General features: G+C 44.8%; 1 protein-coding gene across 1 annotated transcript in view; it reads right to left on the bottom strand.

The window, feature by feature from the left end:
• The window catches only part of Wdfy1 (WD repeat and FYVE domain containing 1), a 45,424-nt gene that overhangs the window by 20,624 nt on the left and 1,276 nt on the right, over nucleotides 1-23,524 (bottom strand). Inside the window, exons 2-3 of the mRNA XM_050161018.1 lie at nucleotides 5,088-5,155; nucleotides 577-650 (exon numbers count right to left, since the gene is read on the bottom strand). Of these exons, the coding sequence (XP_050016975.1) occupies nucleotides 577-650; nucleotides 5,088-5,155 (142 nt within the window). The remainder of the gene's footprint in view (nucleotides 1-576; nucleotides 651-5,087; nucleotides 5,156-23,524) is intronic.

The following is a 23,524-nucleotide window of genomic DNA, read 5'->3' as shown; positions in this document are numbered from 1 at the left end:
CTGCAATTAGAAAATGGTGATGCTGACATAGTCTAATGAAGACACACAATACTGCAAACCACTAAAATGTTCATGCACCAAGATGGTATGTGTTACATTTCTATTGAGAAAATGAGTAGATATGTACACACAGCTAAACTGAAAAAATCACCAGTCAGTAAGAGACTGAAAGTTTAAATATCCCATCCTTTACCAAAGGTTGTTCGAGCTGCACGGCTTTCCTCTAGAGTCACAAGAGTTCCCGGATGAAGAGCTGGTCCTCCTTCTCAGCTGTCTTTCACAGAAATACACACGTACACAGGTTCTCCACTACCTTGTCAAAGACAGCAGCAGCTACAGGCTTCAAACCCCCTGTAAAAAGTCTGCGCTTTGTGGGTCACCTGAGCACCAAGACACTAATCAGGAGAGCATTTTGAGATCCATAGAAAATAGTTTACAGGAATTAAATTGAACTCATTTTCAGTCTAACATCTATGATGAATCAGACACTGCTAATGCCAACAATGTGTTCAGCATAAGGAATCGTGGGGTAGAGCCTTACAAAGGACATATTAATACGTCGGAGACGCTACCTACCATTATAGCCCCATTATCCTGGCCCACAAATATCCGTCTGCTGTCATGGTGATAAGCCATAGTAGAGCAGGGAGCTGCCAAAAAAACAAAGACCACATTGTGAGAAAAGCTACATACTGGGAGCCATTTTTAAAAGCATATTATTATTAAGAAGAGTTATGTGGTTTAGGTTTCAAAAAATAGACAAAATGCTTTATGAAAAATAAATTGTACATATTAAAAATGTAACTAAAGTTCCCCATGGCTTAAGTTTAAAAGTGGAACTCCGTGAGTCATTTCACAGTTGCTTTTAGAACTCTGGGTGAAGTCTGCCAGCAGGACGTCTCGTCTGCATGGAACTCCTCCTGTTGTAGTACTGATGCCTCTGGGAACCAGTGTTTCTGAGCATGCTCTGACATCCAGATGCTCACACCTTTCCCCAGGAAAGACCACGATTAGTTGACTCTAACAATGAAGGGTACTGGCATGAGAATTCCAACCCTGTGACATAGGTGAGCAAGCTAGGAAGCTCACCTTGGGATTACTCTCTTCCCAAGAGAAAGATAAAAACTTTTCCCCTTTGCAATAACATACAACCCATTTGTAGTGTGTGCTAAGCAGAGCTGTGACTGCATGGGATAGCACTGACCTCTTTTAGGCACGCACTCATTAGGGCCAACCCATCCCTCTTTCAGGAATCATGGGCAACAGAAACTTCGTAAGCAGGAAAAACTCCAAATTGTCTTCTAAAAATCAGAACAACTGTGACTTCTAAAACTCAATATTTAGAGACAGAACTGTTTGGGTTCATGTTGCATAAATAATTTTAACTGGCAACAAAAGATCCACAACATGAAAATGCACGTCAGAGGGACATAAACCAGATGTGTGTGGCTTTGAATTGAAATTGCTTATCAAAAATAAATAAAGGAAAGCTGGGCTGAGTGGTGTAAGCTTGCAACTGAGCATTCAGAAGGCAGAGGGAGGAGGATCACAGTTCAAGGTCAAGTTCGGAGAACTGCCTACCCAAAAGTTCTGGGCCTGCCTGGGGTACATGCGGAGTGACACAGTCTCAAATCCCAAAGGAAAAGTCAAAGAGAGAGAGAGAAAAAAAAAAAAAAAAACCTCCAAAGGAAGTTAGCACTTGAGGTTTTCTTACTCCAATGGGCTTATACTTTTTTTTGGCCTTATTTAGTGTGTGTGTGTATGGCGGGGGTTATACTTATTTGTGTACATGTATGAATATACAGCCAGACCTAGACTGGGTGTCTTTCCTTGATCTCTCTCTACCTTTATGTTTTGAGACAGGGTCTTCTCACTGAACCCGAAGCTGACCGATTCAGCCAGGCTGGCTAGCCAATCAGTCAGCTTCGGAGATCTGCCTGTTTCCACCTTTCCTCTCCTCTATGGCACATCAATGGTGCTGCAGGAAAACAGCATTGTGCCTGGCCCTTCATGTGGGATCTGGACTCAGGTTTCTGTACTTGTGTGACAGGCACTTTACTGACTAAGCAATCTCCCAAAGCCCTGGGCTCATACTCTGCCAAAGAAAGCATCACAAAGAATTGTACCCAAAGACAACGAGAAGACCACACTAGGGAAGGACTGGAAGATCACACTAGGGAAAGACTGTCTCAGTAGCATTCTAGATCTCTGCAGGTGAAAGTGGATCCTGGCACTGTATACAACTCAGTCAGATGTGTGTGACTCTGAACTGGCTTTAAGTCTGCATATTCCTGTATCTATATTTTGAGTTTATAATATATAATCTCATGTTTAATAATTATATCCTCTACCAGGCATGGTGGTACATAATTAAATTCCAAGACCCAGGAGGCAGAGGTAGGAGAATTTCTGTGACTTTTGGTTTACATAGGGAGTTTGAGGCCAGCTACATGAAAAAGTGAGGCTGTCTGAATTAAAAAATGATTATAACCACAAAGATATATTGTTTTAAACACACACACATTCATACACACCAACCTCAAACAATTAAAGCAATTATCAGTTGCTTTGATGATTGAAAAGAATCATGTTATCATTTTTTTGTTGGTCAGCTGATGATAAATTTTGATGTTGGCTTTAAGCCTCATTTCTTCTGATACCTGACACTATCATAAAACTGCATACATATGTAAAATTACTCATTTGTGTAATAAGGTCAATGTGCTGATTGATTAACTTTATGACTCTAGAGATTTGTTGCACTGATTACTATTAATGTCGTATGTGTGAGGTGGAGGGCACACACGTGCCACAGTGAACACGTGGAAATCAGAATGGCAGCCTCCGGGAGTTCCTTTCTCTTCCCATCGAGGGCTCCAGAGAAGACCCTCGGGTTGCCAGGCTCATGGGCTCCAGAGAATACCCTCGGGTTGCCAGGCTCGTGGGCCATGCACTTTACCCACTGAGTCAGCTCACCAATCCCAGAATTTTTTAATTAAAAACGTTCCCCTAGTTTGGTTTTGATATTAGAATATCCTGGCTGTTTTTTGTTCATTTGTTTTCTCCATCTTCTTCTAGAAGAGAGGTTCTCCTGGGATAAGCAACATACAGCTTCCAAACAGGGGTGGAGGGGGTCAAGGACTCACACAGCTTTACAAACAGGAAAAACACAGACCATCTTTCAGATTAATGACAATATACACACAAAGGCAGCGTGAGTCTGAGATCACATATGTAAAACTCAGATTGTGGGATCTCCCTGCTGCAGGTTCTATTTACAGCCTTGGGGGCTGGAGCTCGGTCGGCTGCCCTCACTGTTCGCTAATGCTTTTGTACCCTAGTGGCAGAGCAGAGGGGCTGCCATGGAGTCTCAACACGGCCTTTATAATCCTGTGCATAAATAAAACACTGTGGATCCACCTCATCCTTTCGGTAGACAGCACAATCCTGCAGTCATAAACAGGTATGGATTAGAATTATAGTCACCATCATGGAGAGGGTGACCAGTTGTCCAAAGCTTTTAGACGGTCTAACACTGATAAACCACTAACTTTTGGCAGAAATTTTTATAGGATGAATACATGGGAAAAGGCTGAGCAGAGTGGCTGGGAAGGCTGACTCCTACCACACGAACTGTGCTGACTAACCGCTGACCCATACCAGCGCCATAGTTTCGGAAGGCTTCTCAGGAAAGCTGTGACCAGTGTTAACAGTCACCAGGACGATGGTCAGCACCCGCTTATGGAGACACTTCACAATGACCTTCAGTGACAAACCATTAAGGGCACAACAAATCCTTTTCTTCTCCTAGAGGTTCATCTGACCACTGAAGCCCTTAATTCAAGGAACTCCCTCATTAAGGAACAGTGCCTCAGGGAGTCCCACAGCTGGGACTGGTCACTTAGGAGTTAGGAGCTATGCTCCCATTACAGAGAGGCCTATGTATTCCACATACTCCTGCAGTGTGACTAGCCTTTGGCTTGATCCTTTTACTGTCTTCCTTCCTGCCCCTCATGTCATGGAGAAGTGAGGCCCAAGGTGTAAGTAACACTTTCTAAGTAGACATTTCCTCAGAAGCTGTCTATCTTGTGATTGTTTGGGAAAGAAGAAATCACCTCCCACTTGGCGTTAAGGTGGAAGGAACCCAGGCATTTTCTGCTGGGCTTTGTCTCTGAGAAAAGCTGAAGAAAAGAAGAAAGATATACATAGATATGGCAAAGTCATGGTGTGTACTTTGGCTTGAGGATGTATGGGTAATTTGATGTCAGGATATCCTAAGAGACAGGGTCTCACGAAGCCCAGGCTGGCCTTGAACCGTGCTATGAAGCTATGGGCAGCCATGCCCAGCTTTATGCTCTGCTGGGTACTGAACTCAGAGCCTCAGACATGCTTAGCAAATGCTCTACTAACTGGGCTACATGCCCAGCTTCTGGGAAGATTCTCCATTTACAAAGTGTTATTCCCTGGTCCACATCGTCCTACAACACTGGGGGACAGTGAAAGGAACAGGCGAAAGGCTGTCACAACACCAGGTCGAACCACAGCATATGGACTATACATACTGCGTATGTAAAACAGGTCTTTTACAGTGGTGTATGAGCCCCAAACCACTGAGTGAAAAGGGACTGTTGGAGGCCAATGAGAAGGCTCAGCATTTAGAGGCCTATGCTGAAAACCTGAGTCTGGTTTTCCTCCACACTTCAAGTTTTCCTCCAACCTCCAAATATCGGCCAAAGTATGAGCACTTACTAAGGTATTAACACTTACTAAGAAACTGCAAAAATAATTTTTCTAAAGTCATTACTGAGTTAAAGCCAGACAAATGAGCACAAAGGAAAATAGCCCTTTTCCTGTTTTGTTTTTTAATCCTTTTTTTTCTTCAATTTCAGTCCTGTGTCAGTTAGGTTGGTATCCCAACTGCCTCTGTCAAAGGAGTTTTCCTGTGGTTTATGACCGCCTGCCAGAGGTCTTAGGCAACAAAGGAACTCATTCCGAAATCCAGCGGCCATTTTTCGCCAGGCATTTTGAAATGAAGTCATCAAAGGCATCAGAAACAAGGCCCTTAAGTGCAGAAGTCCGTGACTTACAGGCCATTGTGTGGTAGATGCTGGGCCAGTACTGGCCACTGTCTCTTTTCAGCCATACTCGGATGGTTCTGTGGAGACAAAGACGGAGAAGTAGTGCTTAGTCATTAAAATCTTCTCAACAGCATGGACTAGTTACCTGGATGGAAGTGATCATCACCTAATACTATAAAGTCAGTACACACATCTAATACCATAAAGTCAGTACACTCGGAGCGAGGACTCACACCGATGCCAAGTACATGCAGACGCTGTCGTCTTTAAACATCTCTACCAGTGGCATCTGACTCCCCGTATATATCAATTTTAACTTCACACAAGCACCAGTTCACCACTCCCCAGATTCAGTGCACAGTGAGGAAACAGAAAGTTGCCACAATGCTTTTACAAAGGCTTATGCTCCAAATGTGCATAAAAGATGTCCACGTCATGAGAATGGTCACCCTCAGTGGTGCAGGAAATGTCTTCTTTTGTAATTCAGGACACTTTTGTTTTTAATTTTAAAAAATTCAACATTTTCTAATTGATCTTATAAAGTTATTCAAAGGGAAATACATATACACAGATAAAATTTAGTATATTATATAAGGTATACATACTTACATATTACGTATCACACAGTATGACCATGTTAAGTTATATAATAGCAGTCAGGATTTCAAATAATTTTAATAACATAGAAATGTTCATTGTGTAATAACATACAAAGGAAGCTGGAAACTACCAACCACTTTTCTGGGTAAAACAAACTGTGCCAACAAAGTCACATGACTGTCTCACCAGGAGACACTGAGGATAGCAGCGGGCACACAAAGAAAGAAGAGCTGGCTGCAGGGGGACACACCCCTACAATCCCAACACTTGGAAGGCTAAAGCAGGAAGATGATCACCATGAGTTAAAGGCCAGCCCAGGACACACAGGACCTTATCCCACAGAAGCAAAAACAGAAAAAATGAAGCACCATGCTTGTGGAAAAGCAGTATGGGACTGGGGAAGGAAGAGAGGTGAAGGTGCCTCCATCAGTGGGAGGCCTCGCTCTGCCCTGGAGGAAACTGTCCCGCACTGTGTCTCTGGCCTCTCTTTCATCAGAACACACACAGGGCTGTGAGGAAATCCTGTGGGTGCAGGAAAGTAACTAATGAGCCACAGAGCCAAAGGGCAGCATGTGTGCTCACTGCAGGAGGAGAAACAAGAGGGCCAGAGGGGGCCACTCCTGCCTTTGCAGAACTCCTAAGCCGGGCTCTTCTGCCTGCCCAGTCCCCTCTGGGTAACTGCATTCTAACGGTGTCTGCTTTGCTCAAGTTTCTCATCATCCACTGTCATTCTTTGACAATCGTGTTTATATTTCTATTAATGGGATGCCAAGGTGCTTCACTGGGTAAACGTGTTTGTAATCTAGAATGAGGATCTGAGTTCAATCCTTGATACATGGAAGGAGAGAATTGACTCTGGTGGGTTGTCCTCTGACCTTAGCCATGCCAGCCACCCCCCCCACACATACACACACACACACACACACACACACACACATACACAAAGATGAAAGAATAAGAGTAATATTTCTTCCTTTTCTTCTTTTTTCCTTTTTTTTTTTTTTTGTTTGATTTTTCGAGATAGGGTTTCCCTGTAGTTTTGGTGCCTATCCTGGAACTAGCTCTTGTAGAATATGATGGCCTCGAACTCACAGAGATCCACCTGCCTCTGCCTCCCAATTGCTGGGATTAAAGGCATGAGCCCCCACTGACCAGCTAAGAGTATATTTCTAATAGCAACACAGCAGTTGACAAATGTTGCTAAATTTAGACAAAAATATATAAAAGCTATCTTTTATATATATAAAATATATATTGCTATCTATTCATCTAGTTATTTCTTTTTCAAGTTCAAGACAAGCCAAATTGTTCTATAGGAACAAACCTCAAGAGCAGCTGATTGACTCTGGGGAAGGCAGCAGATTCTAGAGGTGTGAGAGAAAGAGCATGGCGAGGCTCTGGGGTTGGCGGCCAGAGCTGTGTCCACACAGAAGAACATGCCCCACAGTCTCAAGATCTGCACAGACCACGTGTGTGACTAAAAGGCAATCCACACGAGTCATCTGCATTTACCAAAGAGATGACAGGATGGCACAGTACAGAACCCCATTTCATGTGTGTCTCAGGGTCAGTGGAATCTGACTAGGTTGCTAGATCCAGCTACCAGCTTCAGCACATAGGGAGGACAGCGGGCGGAAGAACCTGTTAAAACACTGACAAACGCACTTCAGAAAAAACAAGACTGTGGGCAAGTCTACACACAACAGACCCAAAGCCTTCTACACATAATTTGGAATGGAAAAGAAACAAAATGGGGGACAAGCTTAATAAATACAACAAATAATACAATGTGAGTGTTATTTGTATCTAGATTAAAAACCCATAAAACTATATGTGTATAATCATAAAGTAATCAGAAACATGAACAGCAGTAGATATTTGCTGATATTAAAATTACTACATTTTATTTAGGTGTAAGAGTTGTAATTATGTCACTATGGAGGGTTTCTTTGATTCAGAGTCTTGACTTTTTGGTTTGTTTTGTTTTGACATGGTCTTCTTACTACAATGTTACCAGACTGGCTCAGGCAGGATCCTCCTGCTTCAGGCTCTGGAGTGTGGGATTACAAGTATGTACACCAGGCCTGGAGAACTGTTTTGTTAAGAAACAAACAGCAATTCCTAAGTATCAAGAGGCCCTTTCTTGGGCATCCTTGGCTTGGCCACCAGAGTCCAGGGCCTCATCACTTCCTCCCTAGTCCCATCTCCTGTTACCTTCTGGTCTCTTTCCCAGCTGCAGTTCACCTCCAGGACACCCAATACCAACCTCACCTCTCAAGGAGTCACACTGTCCACTGCTATTATGCTCAGCATCCACCAGTGATGACCTCCAACCCAGGACTCAAGTGCAAACTTAGTTCCCATAACTCCCCAGCTCAGGCCCTGAAACCCAACCCAGCGAGTTGCTGTATTTCAAGTCTCCATACGGTTCTCTCAGGTCATGCCCAAGCTCTCCTCCCTCACCACTCTACCGTGAGCCATTCATTCATTCTCTACAGGTCCTTCTAGGCAGATGGTAGGTTGGATACAATTTCAACACAACTCCTTCATCTAAAAACTCATGCAGGTACACAAGGATTACCCTTAGAACTGATGCACAAAAGGAGCCTTACCTGTGCTGACTGTACTTCATGTTGGTGAAATCAGAAATGCTACGGCTACATTTCAGCCAAATAGATGAAGCCAAAGCAGAGTAGTAAGTTCAAGCCCAACTCCAAGGTGAATATTAAGTCCACTCAATAATGCCCCCTTCTGTCCAAATTCAAGGCACAAAGGTCACACTTGAAGATCAAGTCATGTTCCATTAGGTTCTGCTTTAAGCTCACTGGCTTTATTTACAACGTGACCACCAAAGGGTTAAATCCGGCAGTTAACCACCATCAAGATTTTTAAGTCTAACGAAGAAGATAATGTTGATAATTCACTAAAACTCTGCTACCACGAAGACCATGGAGTTTGTGGGACACACTTTTCCCTTTGAGCTCAGAAAGGGGAACATCCAGACATCAGCAGTGAGGAAATAATCTTAAAAGTCCATCTCTTCCACCTATCACTAGACCCAAAAAACCAAATCCATACACCTTCAGAACGGTATTAACCTAGACCAAGGCCACGCTCAGATCACACTCAGCAGGACTCCAGCATTTGGAAGACAGGGTTTCTCTCTGTAGCTTTGGCACCTATCCTGGCACTCTCTGTAGACCAGGCTGGCCTCGAACTCACAGAGATCACCTGTCTCTGCCTCCCAATTGCTAGATTTAAAGGTGCTGCCATTTTCTTTGTAGAACCAACATCTTACAACTTGGTCGGCACAAATCCGACCCTGGCTAGGATCCAATCAACAAGCTAGGAAATTGAAACTTTTACCATATTCCCCTTGAAAACTGCGTATCGTGAAAAGACAGAGAAAGCCAACCTCGCTGGGAATCGGGCTCCGAGCAGGCAGTAGAGTTTGGCTTTATGCCCTCTACCCAGAGTTCTCTTCTTTAAACCATCCCATTCTTTCCCTTCCTGTGCTGCTGAGGTATTCCGTGTCTATGGATCAAACCAACAGTAAACTGAATCCCTGATACCGCAGGATCCTAGAGAAGCTGTACCTAAACAAAGTTTTCCAATGTCTACAAGTTACATGGGAATTTGCTTCATAGTATGATCAACGTGTTTCTCCTTACCTTAATGGGGTTATAAAAAACAGGCTTCAACTGGACTAGTTATTAACACCTCAAAAATTTCAGGTGAAAACATGGACTAGTCTGCAAAGTAGAAAAAAAAGCCTGCTCTCTGGTAAGTTGAAAGCAACAATGTGTGATGTTTTACTAAACGCAAATTACTCAAATCCTTACAACTACATAATAAGCCAGCTACATTAAGCACTGAGATCTGGTGGGTTTGTTTGTTGCCCATAAGCCCGATGTTTCCTAGCAGAACACTGTTGAAGGTACTTAGTTTGTTTGCTCTAATTTTATTTATGTATTTTGAGTACTCTTTTGTTTTAATTTTATTTATGTATTTTTTTCTTTTATACATGAGTACTCTATCTGCATGTATACCTGCATGCCAGAAAAGGTCATTAGATCCCATTACACACAGTTGTGAGCCACCATGTGGTTGCTGGGAACTGAACTCAGGACCTCAGAATAGTAGCCAGCTCTCTTAACCACTGAGCCATCTCTCCAGCCCAGTCAGGTCGTTTTTCCTGCCACCTTCTCTATTCATTATTCCCCCACTCCCACCCCTCACTCTGAGGCTAGATTTCTCATATTCCAAGACCCTAGCATCCTAAAAAGAAAACTTTCTAAAAACACTTTAGGATCATCCTCCCCCCCCCAATTTCTGTTTTCCAATAAAGTCTCCTTTTCCAAAAGATATTTGGAATGGAAATGCATTGTTTCTGCTGAGCCTACAGAAATGGTTTGCAGGTTTCCTCACAGCCCTAACCCTGTGGAGCCGAGATGGCTGAGCTGCGATCCCCCCATCAGCAGGCAAGTCTGCAGTTCTGAATTTTCAATCTCCCACTACCAGTGTCTGCAACCGCAATGTGGAGGAGGATACGCATGAAGCAACTCAAACAGCAGGGACGCACCCACTTCAGGGCTCTGGGCCCCTGTCAGCATTCTAAATGAGAACATTTTCGCAAGAGTCTGGCTGCACCCAGTAAGAAACACACACACCTTTATCTGACTGTAAAAGACAAATCAATGGCAAACCGTATGCATCACCAGGAAAAGGTGCTTTCCTCTGTGCCTGAGGACCACAGTCTGAGCCTCAGAACTCACACAGTGGGAGAAGAGGACCAGCAAGTACAAATGAGGAAGCATGCATCCTTCTTAAGAGAAAAAAAAAGCCGGCAAACTTGGTTGAATTTAGGGATTTCAGACTTGGCAACTAGTTCTGAAGAAAGTACTGAATAGGGAAAAGAAAGAACTTCCCATCTAAAAGTTAAAAGGTAAGAATGAAGGATTTGGAGGAAAGGTTAAATAATAAGATGGGTTATCAAGTGGCATAGTAGCTTGATAGCTTATATAGTTACTACAAATAATTATGAGACCGGCAGGTGTGTGGACATGTTTATAACATGCAGTTTTCTTTTTAATACTTAGTATGTGTGTTGGTGTATACACATGCCCATAGCACACAGGTGGAGGTTAGAAGACAACTTATAAAAATCAGATCTCCCTCCACTGTGAGGGTTCTGGAGACCCAGTGTGGGGCCTTAGACTTGGTACCAAGTGAGTTTACCTACTGACCTATCTTTTAAGCCAAAGATATTCACTTTTCCTCAAAAGGGTTGAATTACAGTTCTCTAACTCAATCGTATAGGGAACACACACTCTGGCTCTGCAGGCATTAGGTGGAGTGAGGGGTGGACTGTGGGAGGAGCAACACCGACTCCAGGTCCTTCCTAGGATCTGAGCACAACAAGAGAGTCCATGGGGACCTTACAGCAAGCCCCCAGTTACACACCCTGCAATGAGTTCTGTCTAGTGTTCAAATACGGTTATCTGAAACAGAAAACGTAAAATTGATCCATTCCTTAAGAACGTGTCTATCAGCATGGCCACTGAAAGCAGAGAAGGCCTAGGAATATAAACTAAGAGAAGGTTAAAGTGTTGTGCAACCTCAGGCATAAGAATCAGAGGCAACTTCAAGTAAATGGCAGCCACTTTTCCTAGTTAACAAGAGCAACGCTAAAGGCTTCTATGTGCCTCCCCGACGACTCCTGCTCAGTGGTCAGCTGGGCATCAATAGGAACTTGTGCCTGGGGCAGGCCAAGAATCAGCAACACCCTGGAATTTATGAAGGGGCACAGTGTTTTCCTGCAGGCCACTGCAGAGCAGGGAAGGGACTCCCTGGCCACCATAAGGAGATGTGGACGGAAGGCACAGCTGGAGGTTTCTGGATGGGTTAGGATCACTCCCAAAGGAGCAGAGTACAGCGCCTGCATAACAGGGCTAAGAAACCAGATGCAAGAAAGCTGGGAAAGACGATTTTCCCAAAAGACATCAGGCTCCCTGGCTTGAAAGATGCACTGAGCTGTTGCCCTCCAGTGTGTCCCTGTTTAGTTCCGAAGTCCTCGGCACTGAATTGCATGCTAGACCCCAAAACACACCTGCGATCTGCGGAGAGCAAGCTAGCCTGTGGTGAAGGCGATGGACATGTTTTACCTCCAGTTCATGCTTCAGGAGCCAGAACAAGCAGAAACCACACAAGACAACATGGCTGCTGCAACACTGCCTGACTTGAGCTGCCTTGTCCAATTTTATCCATCTCTGATTAGAAAGTGAGAAAAATTTCATAATTTAAAACCTTCCAAAAGATATAATTCAATATAAAGTAGCTTTGCAAAGTCAAAAAAAAAAAAAAGCAAAAGAGCTTTTCCAGAAATTTACATATGTTTTCCGTTCAACAGTAACATAAACATGAACTATTAAATAGTGGGTTCTTTGTTCCCCTAAAAGGAGATTCAGAACACAGAAAAGTCTGGTGGAAATACACTTGTGCCCCAAAGCTTAAAGAAAACCTAACTTTTGTGCTAAGTCAGAATAGTGATACTATTAAGATCCTCCACTACCTCCAGTCTGGATCTGGCTGGACCTACAGGAGATGCGCAGGTCAGAGTCTGAGGCAGAAAGCTGTGTGTGAAGTGCGCTTGACTTCTTTTTTCGCCCCTCGCTGCTCCGTGCCCTTTACTGTCTGATTTTACAGCCTTTCCCATGGAGAGGGAGAACCTCCTTCTCTACTCCCCCTGGGAGGCTGCCTGGTGACTCTGGCCCACTGTGTGTCAGAAGTGGCGCTGGGGCTCCTCTGAGAAAGGCCTTTCCTGCTGTTGCTCCTGCTCCTGGAAGCCTGCCAAACCATATGACCTGGGCCGAGGGGCAGCGGGGGAGGGGGGTAAGCCTTGCTAAGGAGAACCTACAATAGGAGGAGGGAGCCCATGTCTTGGCTGGATTACCCTTGACCAGCCTGGAACTAGTCACCTCTCCAGGGGCTGAGACACAGGGCTGGTCACAAGCATGGGCGAGCCTAGCTGAGTCAGGCGAACTGTTCCACGTGCCCACTTGTCATCTCCAGCAGCACTCAAGGGCTTCTGCATAAGCCCAGGGTCAAGCCCACCCCACCTCCAACAAGACTACCTTTCTTCCAGGAACAACAGAAATAAAGCAATTTAATCATTTTCTAATCTTGCTGACAAATAGGTAGTGTTCAACCAACTAACTGAAAAGCGAATTTCAGAATATACAATATACTACAAAGTAAGAGCAGGGTCCTGATTTATCTTAAACTCTGAGTAAATCGTAATTGTAAAGAATATTATGACTGCTTGTAGAGACACTGATACTCCCAGATTGAGGACTTCCTGAACGCTTCCGTCACCTACAACAAAGGGTATCGTTTCCTAGGCTGACCGTACCTCCGGAGGATACAGATTAAAATGTTTTACTCTAAGAACCTAATATGGGTTCTAGAACACTAAGATGTTAGCCTGAAAGGAAGAGGGAATGACACCATCATCACTCCAGTCTGTCTTTATCAAATAAATAGCAATTTCCTTCCAGCCGAGTTGCTGGAACTCTGACCTTCATTTCCGCTATAGAACAAAGTGTGTCTCCTTCAGTAAGAGCGAGACGGAACAGTGAACGGTTGTTGAGTGGATCTTCTCAACCAAAAGACTAGAAACTGGCCTCACTTTTAGAGGACAATAAGCCTGACTGAGCGAAAGAAGGAAGTACTCACTGGCCTGCACCACAGGAAGGAATGGATACTGGACAGCTTACAGGGCTGTGGGGACACAGTATCACAGCCTGCTGATTTCATCCAGAGAAGGCTCTCAGGGACCCTGGCACTTGCACAGCCCCTCACCAGTAATGCTGCCCAAGAATCCATAGACATGTGGCTGAAATGCCTCCTGCAGGCTCTCTGTGTGACTGGAGAAACCAGCCCAGAGGTAATCTTTTACCGCCAAGTGGACTCCTGTGCAAACAAGAAGCCTAAGAAAATCCCGAGCCCCAGAGGACAGGAATAATCTAGACAAGCTGGGGTCAGCAAGGGGCCCATACAGCACCCTTTCCTAAGGTGGTGGTGGTGGTGGTGGTGGTGGTGGTGGTGGAGGAGGAGGAGGAGGAGGAGGAGGAGGAGGAGGAGGAGGAGGAGGAGGAGGAGGAAGAAGAAGAAGAAGAAGAAGAAGAAGAAGAAGAAGAAGAAGAAGAAGAAGAAGAAGAAGAAGAAGAAGAAGAAGAAGATGATGATGATGATGATAACCAACAAACAACTTCAGTTAGTTCTACCCAGAGCCCACCAGAGCTGTCTGGACACCCAAGATTAAACTAGCTCAGAGGAAGTACAGCTTGAGTTAGCTTTAAATTCTGCTCTCTGGCTCGTTATTGGTTTGCTCAGTGATTCAATCAAACTAATACTGGGCACACTGCTGGTAGCTTTACACTGTCTTAGATGCTAGAAGAATGTAAAAGGCCAGCATTCAGCTGGGAAGGATGTAATGAGGCCAGATCTACGGGGACAGTGAAAAGTTGGACTGGCAGCTAGAAAGGCAGGTGGCAGCACAATGGACGGGACAAACACAGTACCCCTCAAAGTTCAGACCCCTCAAACAATTTCCCCAGGAGGTATAAGGAAATTAGTTAAGCACACAAGGCAGGAATGTTGGGGAAGCACAGAGTTAGTAAGAAGGCCCTCTGAGGTACTCAAGTACCCAAGGAAATGCAGCCCAAGTGGTATTTTCTACAAACCAACCTTAACCTAGTACCGCCCAAAGCTCCCTATCAACAATGACCTCGAGCACCTCCAATTTCCCCAAAGCCTTTCCAGGTGGATGCCCCTGCCAGGACACAAACAAAGAGGATGAGATAAGAAGGGGGAACTGTACCAGTGCAGGCCCTCTCACCCCACAGCTGCAGGCCCACTTTGATCTTACAGGGAGCTGCTCTGTGTGTGGTCTATGGGGAACTGACTGAAAGGATGATTCTGAGCTCAGCTGGCGGGGTGCTGGCCTTGCAGGCTCTAACCAGAGTTCCAGCCTCAGCACCACACAAACAGGGTGTGATGGGCTCACACACGTGACCCCAACACTAAGGAGGTTGAACCAGAAGAATTAAAAGCTCAGGACCAATCTTCGGTAGACAGTGAGTTTGATATGGGCCTGTCTATATAAAAAGTTAAAAAGACTATTTTGTTATGCAATGTGAATAAATACTCCACAAAATGAGTACACATTCCTGCTCTCTTATCTTTCAGAATGATTTGCTGAGTGCATTTTACAGAAAGAAGGTAACATAAACAGCTGAATTCTAGGACCAATATCATTGGTTACATTTCAGTTTTGTTCCTAGGAGAGAACATACAGGCGGCTAAAGTCAACCAGAGCAGGGAAAGCCTATTACACAGCAATGAGAGTCTCTGGCTATTGACCCAAGGATAGTAGTTAGATGTAGCTTCGCAGGGCCTGCTGCATGACCTGCTCTTTGGAGGTACTGACCACGTGGGAGGATCAGATGAAAAAAACCCAAACCAACAGCAACACCTGGTTGTAAGCCGGAGGGAGCTGAGAAAGGCTGACAGCGGTAGACAGGGAAGAATTCCTCCACGGAGGAGACAGAAGTAGAAGTGGCCCTAAAAGGCTTGGATATGGGAGACAGAGGAGGGCAAGGGGTTTGAGGAGGGTGCACATGAACTCTGGTGCAGAAAGGTGTATGGTATTAATGGGACAGAGAGCACACTGGCAAGGACCACTGAGAAGTGAGAAAGAAAGCTGGGCACAGAACAGTTACACGCTCTCCTGAATCCTATTACAGACATGACCACAGACAACATTAATGAAAGGTCATGAAAAGAAGACATGGCAAAAGCCATTTGGAAGATCCAAGTGTGGCGAAACAGATTCTGATAGGGCACACTAGGTAGGGCTCAGGAATTTTTCCTGGAGGCTGCTGTAGTGATCAAGGTTTAATAGTGGTTAAGAGATGAGGACAACCTTGAGGGTGAAAATGGACAGGCACTCCCAGCAGAGTCAGGCCCGAGGCAGCCATCCTGCCTTCAAGGCTGGCCCTCAGCTGGTGTCTCAGACCTTGGGTTTCTATAGGGCTCCCACATTCTCAAACTCAGAAGAAGAGCTCACCCTGTTTCATGTTTGTACAAAGCTCCTGGCTGATGCTTCACACTTGTCTTTCTTTTCAAGACTCCGGAGTGCTGGCACATGCTAACGAGAGGGTGCCCCCCCCCCAATAAACACTTGCCATACTGTCTCCACTGAATTCCCCTGATAAACAGTACTGAACATGGGGGGGTCACATAATTCAACAAGGGGAATTCAGCACATCTTGTGTGACTCCATGGTCACTTGGGAGGACTCTCAGAAGCTTGGCCTGGTGTCTTCCCTGCATGTGCTTGATTTATGCTGTGCCCTGTGACTACAATATGCCATGGCTGTGTGTCTGGTGTGAGTCCTACTAGTGTGTCAAAGGACCTGATCTTAGGGTTCTCTGCCACCACAGGGGAAAGATCTATGTGGGACACGAATATGACTGAAATGACTTGTAACTGACCAAATAAGGAAATAAAGAAAAGCCATGACGCAAAGTCAGTTATAAAAGTTTAAGAAAAATTTGCAATTGACTTCCAAATGTTAGTGCCTTATTTAGGACAGGGAATTTTTTTTTTTTTTTTTTACTTTATCTATACACATATGCACGCATAACACACACTTGCCCACACAGGGCAGAAATGTTTTGAGCTTTGCTGACATAAAGGGAGATAAATAGGAACTCACAACTGCTAGCCCAGTGCCAGGCTCTATTCTAGGCGTCTTCCATCTCTGTCATCAATCTGTCAGCGCTTCATAAAACCCCATGAGGTGGATCCTACTACATCCGTGCTTTGCAGCTGTGAAGACCATGATGCAAAGAGGTTAAGTAGCTTGTCTAAAGTCACGTGACTTGGAACCAAACTCTGGCACTTATCTGTGGAGCCTCTGTTCTTAATTACACTATAAAAAGAAACGATATTCCCAGCGTCTGGCACGGGAGAATCCCCGCACTCACTGCCTCGCTCTCTTCCTGCCCTCTTCAGTTTATTTTATACCACAGACTAAAGAATCTACTTCTAGGCCTTGAATGACAATCAAGATACAGTCGCTAACACCCTGAACAAATGAACAGCTTCCAGCTGTTACACATTTTCCTTTTAGGCATTTTACTTTAAAAACAACAACAACAACAACAACAACAACAACACAGGTTTAGAGTCAGTTCCCATAAACAATAAGGAAATATATAAATTTCCCTACAAACTTTCTTAATATGCTTATAAGTATTCAAAAACAGTTTGCAGACATAGCTCAGTTGGTAGAGTTCTTGGCCAAACGTGCTCAAAACCTTGGGTTTGTTCCCCCAGCACGGCATAAACCTGGCTTGGTGGCACATGCCTGTAATCCCAGGAGAGAACAGGTTCCTCAGCTACATGGTAAGCCAAAGGCCAGCCTGGGCTCCATGAGACTCTATCTCAAGCAAAGTGTTTAAAAGCAAATATACTAAAAGAGCTAGTGGATGAAAAAGGGAAAATGCTACAAAAATATATAAAAGTTGGGTTTTGGGTTTGTTTCATTTGAGGGTTTTTTGGGTTTTTTCTTTTTCTAAAATCAGTTTACACATAGCACCTGAAAACAGATCTGTCACTGTTTGACTTAAGCCAAAGAAAACCGAGATTGCTGCAGAAATCAATATTGGGCTTGCAGGCCTTGGGTGCAATAGCAGACAAGGTTCACCTCCAACCTTGTCAAAAGTGAAAATGGCCGGGCGGTGGTGGCGCACGCCTTTAATCCCAGCACTCGGGAGGCAGAGGCAGGGGGATCTCTGTGAGTTCGAGGCCAGCCTGATCTACAAGAGCTAGTTCCAGGACAGGAACCAAAAAGCTACGGAGAAACCCTGTCTCGAAAATAAAAAAATAAAAAGTGAAGACTGTGGGTCTGCAGCCCTCACTTCACTAAGAAAGCTTTGTAACAAGAGTTCCCTGCTTTGAAAACTTCTCAAGTGACCATCTGACTACTGTGCCGTCCTAGCAGAGGTCAGAAACAGCCTCCTGCTAGGGAACCAGCCTCCTGCCTCACCCAATTCAGCTCTGCCCTGCAGGCAATCTCAGCTCCCAGTGGCCTCCCCCTCCAGAGTAACTGCTTGGACTCCAGCTTTCTTTTTCCTTCCCCCCCCCCCCAGACAGGGTTTTTCTGTGGCTTTGGAGTCTGTCCTGGAACTAGCTCTGCAGACCAGGCTGGTCTCGAACTCACAGAGATCCGCCTGCCTCTGCCTCCCGAGTGCTGGGATTAAAGGCTTGTGCCACCACCGCCCAGCTCCTTTTTTTTTTTTTTAACTAATTTTATTGAGCTCATCTTTTTTCTCTGCTCCCCTCCCTGCCTCTCCCCTCCCCTTCAACCTTCTCACCTGGNGGTTTTTTTTTTTTTTTTGCTTTATGTTTAAAAACCACATATGAGTGAGTACATGTGATAATTGTCTTTCTATGTCCCTGACTCCAATTCTTAAATTTAGCACTGAGCATCATTTGATGGTGGTCTTTGTTTAATTTCCTCAACAGGAACACAGTTACTTTACTGACTCACTGCTCAAATAATTCTTAGTTTGAAAGTTTCGGGTCAGGGAAAGCTCTCTAGGGCTGGAGAGATGGCTCAGTGGTTAAGAGCATTGCCTGCTCTTCCAAAGGTCCTGAGTTCAATTCCCAGCAACCACATGGTGGCTCACAACCATCTGTAATGAGGTCTGGTGCCCTCTTCTGACCTGCAGGCATACACACAGACAGAATATTGTATACATAATAAAAATAAAAATAAAAAAAAAAAAAGAAAGAAAGTTTCGGACCCCAATTAAGCCTTATTATCCACATTGACTTAATAATAGTCTTCTGAGGATAGATAGATTATATTCAGCTGCTATGTTAGTCTGATTTTATTCAAAAGGAGATAAGTGTTATGCTTTGAATGTTTGTGTGTGTGTCTGTGTGGTGTAGACATGTGAGTGTGCACGACCCACCTGTCTGTGTGCCCCAACTAGGAGTTAAAGGAACACAATCATACCTGGCTTCTTATGTGGTTGTTAGAGATTTGAACTCAGATCCTCATGCTTGCAGAGCAAGCACTCCTACACACTCCCCAGCTCATAGTTTAGTATCTTAAATGTCTCCAAAAATATGTGCTAAAAGGCTTAGACCCCAACCAGGGATGTTATTAGAGGCTGGGGAAACCTTAGGATGTGGGTGGAGGAAGCAACTGGAGTTGGAGGTGGACCCTTGAAGAGTATATTGGGACCCTAGCCCTTGCTCTGTTTTAGCTCCCTGTTCACAATGGAGTTTGCAGTTTCCTCTGCCATGTTCTCCCTGTGACAATGCACTGACCTGCGCGCCCTGCCAAAGGTCCCAAGGCAACAAGGCATAGTGACCACAACCCGAAACCACGAGGATAATCTTTTCTTCTTTCATGTTGCACATGTCAGGTATTCTTTTTTATTTTTAAATATTTATTTATTTATTATGTATACAACATTCCTTCCATGTATGCTTGCATGCCAGAAGAGGGCACCAGATCTCATTATAGATGGCTGTGAGCCACCATGTGGTTGCTGGTAATTGAACTCAGGACCTCTGGAACAATAGTCAGTTGATGGAGGTGGGTCTTGTATCTTATCTGTTGCTTTCATTGGTTAATTAATAAAGAAACTGCTTGGCCCTCTGATAGGTGGAGTAAACAGAACAGAATGCTGGGAGAAAGAAGCCGAATCAGAGTTGCCATGATTCTCCCACTAGACACAGACTCAGGTTAAGATCCTCCCTGGTAAGACACCTCATGGTGTTACAGGGATTATTAGAAATGGGTTAGATCAATATGTAAGAGATAGCCAATAAGAGGTTGAAACTAATGGGCCAGGCATTGTTTAAAAGAATACAGTTTCTGTGTAATTATTTCTGGTATGTATAAAGCTAGCCTTGCGGGTGGCCGGGTTCCGCTCTTATTTCAACAGTCAGTACTCTTAACCTCTGAGCCATCTCTCCAGCCCCCATGTCAGGTGTTCTGTCACAGTGACAGGGCACTTGTTAGGATATGGGTATCTGTAAAATAGCTCCAGAGAAACATACTCTCCCTGCTGAGAAAGAGGAGGAGGGCTAGGGAGATGGCTCGACAGTTAAGAGCATACACCAAGGACCTGAGTTTGGTTCCCAGAGTAGCTCCGGCAGCATGGATTCCAGCACTGTCTTCTGAGCTGCAAGGGCACCTGTGCCCAGTGAACAGATCCACACTTACACAAAATTTAAAAACAATTTTTAAAGGGGGGGGGTAAAGTGCATTCTTCTCTGATGACTGATGCATAACCCCCCTTTCTTGCATGGCACGAGTGCTTTGAGTGTGGTCCTTGGATTAGCAGCATCCCTCAGAGACTTGCCAGAAATGCTAGCTCTCTCCGGCCCCCACACCCACCAGGTCAACTTCCTCATCAGAATCTCCAAGGGTGAGGCCCAGGAGTCACTGGTTCACAAGAGCTCCAAGTGATTCCAGCAAACACTCAAGTTTGAGAGCCACTCTTTCTAGAGCAGAAAGACTTGTGACTGGGCTCTTGTGTACCACAGGATGTTGAGCAGTCACCCTGGCATTGAAGGATGCTGAGCTGTGGGCCTGGCACAGCCCCATATACCACAGTATCTTTTGCCCTGCAACCCAAAGTGAATACAGACAGTTTCCAATGTTCCCTGGGGGCCAGCACTGATGGTGGAACTCTGGCACAGACTTTGGAAAAGTGGGCCCTGACTTTAGGAAGCCCCTTGATTCTTTAGCTTTTCCTTTCAGGACATCCTCATTCTCTGTGGCCTTTATGTAATAAATTAACTTCAGCTGGATCCTGCTATAAATATTCAAAGTTACTTTCCTAAGCAGATTTGTGGCAGTACACACCTACAATCCCTGTACTCAGGGGGTGGGGGGGGGCTGTTCTGGGCCAGCCTGAGCTATGCAGTGGGGCCCTGTCTCAAAAATAAAAAAATACATGACCACAGCCCTAGCAATAAGGGGTGGAGGCAGGAGAATTAGGAGTTCAAGACCACGCTGAGCTGCACAGTATATTCAAGCCTAGCATGGGTTACAGGAACTCCTGAGTAAAAACCGGGTGTTGAGAAAGCTCAGCCTGTCTGCCACAGGCACATGGTGACATGCATTCATGCACGCTTATGCACGCATTATTTACACACACTAATAGATACCACACAAAGGCCTATACAACGTTACTTTGTGAGCATTAAGGCACAAGTTGCAAATTTGCGCTAAAAAGGTATAAGCCAGCCGGGCGGTGGTGGCGCACGCCTTTAATCCCAGCACTCGGGAGGCAGAGGCAGGCGGATCTCTGTGAGTTCGAGGCCAGCCTATTCTACAAGAGCTAGTTCCAGGACAGGCACCAAAAACTACAGAAAAACCCTGTCTCGAAAAAAACTCAAAAAAAAAAAAAAAAAAAGGTATAAGCCGTTTTTTTTTTTTTTTTTTAAATCCTGAAAAGTAGTAAAAAGGAAGGCTTACTGATCAAGGCAAAAGGTAAATCCTGTCCTTTTGCATTTGCTGCTGATGTAGTACATGGCTGACTGATACAGCCTAGACTTGGTTTCTTCTAATGCACAGAGGTGGATTACAGGAAGAACTTGGGCTGGAAGGGGCAGAACTGGATTCAGGTCTCAGCCCCATTACTCAGTAGCTTTGCCGTCTCGGTGATTACTTAAGTGTGGCTGGTGCCTCGGTTTTCTGACCTGTCTGTCAAATGGCCATCAGAATATGGTATGTTCTATTACCTTACGTTCCAGAATACCCTTGGCAGGACCTGACAAAGCATCCTTACCTCTGCTGCTTAAGCAGTAAAACAGACAAATACTCACACTGCATGGGATAAAGAAAGATTGCAAGCGAATGTGCTTTGAGAAAACTTCCATACACAGGCACTTCTGACTTTGAAAGGGTATTGAGTTTTGGAACTGCTGATCAGAGAAATGGACTGCACTGTTCTCATGGGGAATATGAGCTTGGGTTGATGATACACACACCCACACACAAACACAGCCCAATTTTGCATTGTATAGAAGGGACTTTCTAAAGGTTAACTATTGCCATTTTGAAAGAAAAAAATCTCAATCACGCAATTTGCTTGTTTTGAACTCCACTTTAGAGTTTGTCCCTGCATGCAAATAAAATCCAGTTCCTAGGAGTCACACCAAAATTCTTTTCCCAAACTGGACACAGCACTTTCCTGCCATGGCCTCCCATACACCTTCTGCTCTGGTCACTTTAAAACATCTCACTCCCACTTCCCACTCCCTTCTGTCCTTTGGCCCTGCTGGGGACCAGGATATGCATCCTCCCTTCACAAACCACTCCTTCATCCATGAGGCCCTCTCCTAAGGATGGTTCTTGAACCCAGGCCAAGTTTCCTCCTTCTACGTCTCCAGCATCTGGGGAGCGGAGTACGAAGGGCCACGTCCTCAGTAAGCCACTCGGCACTTGGAAAGAGCTATTTTAATGTCAGCTGACTTTACAGTTACGGTAGAGACAAATGAACAGGCATGTCTGACGTATTCTTAGATGAATACGGGAAGCCAAGATTCTAAGTCCTTAGACATACGTAAACTGGACTTCTATGAGTCAAGGGCCATAAAGAGCAATAAATCAGAAGTTATATGAGTATAGGCACTGTGGCTTTTGATCCTTCTCTTATCCCCAGGACTTAGACACAGTATTCCTGAATGGAAGGAAGGAATGAATTGTGGTACCTACAAAATGGCTTAACATACACATCAGAAACCTTCAGTAGCAAGCCAGCTCCTTGGTGGTCTAGTCATTTGCCTGAATCCTGCAGGGCAGCTGAGCAGGAGGTTAAAAAAAAAAAATGAGCTGATCAAGACTCCTCTGAACATCTGAGTCCCAGAGGAGCTTAGTAATCACTTTCCATAAAATCTTTATTAGCACCGTTCCTACCCAAGTAATCTCAGATATTCGGCAATTTACCCAACATGCATGAGTCACAAATAAAATATTTTACTGAATAAAGCCTGCTGACTTTAATAAACTGTTGTCTGCACTCCTGTTCGTATCATGGAAATACCATTATTCTGCCCTTTGCCTTGTACATCCCCTTCTCTCTCACCCCATGTTCCCACTCTCCCGACACCATTTCTGTTTCACGGGATCCTACCAGTCAGTCCCGCGCACCACCTCGTTTGAGGTCAGCTGCAAGCACACTGGAGGGAAAATTCTCTCACTGCCTGCGGGAAAGCCCTAACTAAGCTCATTCAAAAGCCAAACAGAAAGGTCCAGTAGGAGCTAGGGGCATCAAGTTTCCTTTTCCCTTTCAGAGCAGGCCCTCAAATTCACTCACTTCTAAAGGTGTAAGGACAAAAGGCTGGCCCCTGCCTCCAGCTTTCAGAGAACAGGAAAATATTCTCGCCAAAGCCCTTCCAGTTTGGGTCCATCGCTGCTTAAGACTATGGAAACCGGTTCCCTCAACTGTGGTTTAAACCTTTCAGGTTCCAAACTTGCTACACTTGTAAAGCAAGGGCGATTTCTCCAGGCACTTGACAGTACCCTGAACACCTGAGGCCAGAAGACAAGCCCTGGGTTCCATTCCTGGCTTCCTCTGCTTCTCCTTGACTCGGAGAAACTAGTTACACCTCTGGGGCTTCAGTTCCCTCTTGGATAAAATGAAATCACTAGAGCAAATGAATCTTTTCCAAAGTAGGGTGACCGGCAAAACGCAGGAACGCTGGTAACACAGATTGTTTTAGCCCTATGATAAATGATATTATTTCTT

This window comes from Alexandromys fortis, unplaced genomic scaffold (genome assembly GCF_014885135.2).
Source record: "Alexandromys fortis isolate MF-2015 unplaced genomic scaffold, M_Fortis_MF-2015_v1.1 scaffold_98, whole genome shotgun sequence".
Taxonomy (NCBI): Eukaryota; Metazoa; Chordata; class Mammalia; order Rodentia; family Cricetidae; genus Alexandromys; species Alexandromys fortis.
The sequence above is the reverse complement of the archived record's forward strand: the minus strand, read 5'-3'. Positions and strand labels throughout refer to the sequence as shown.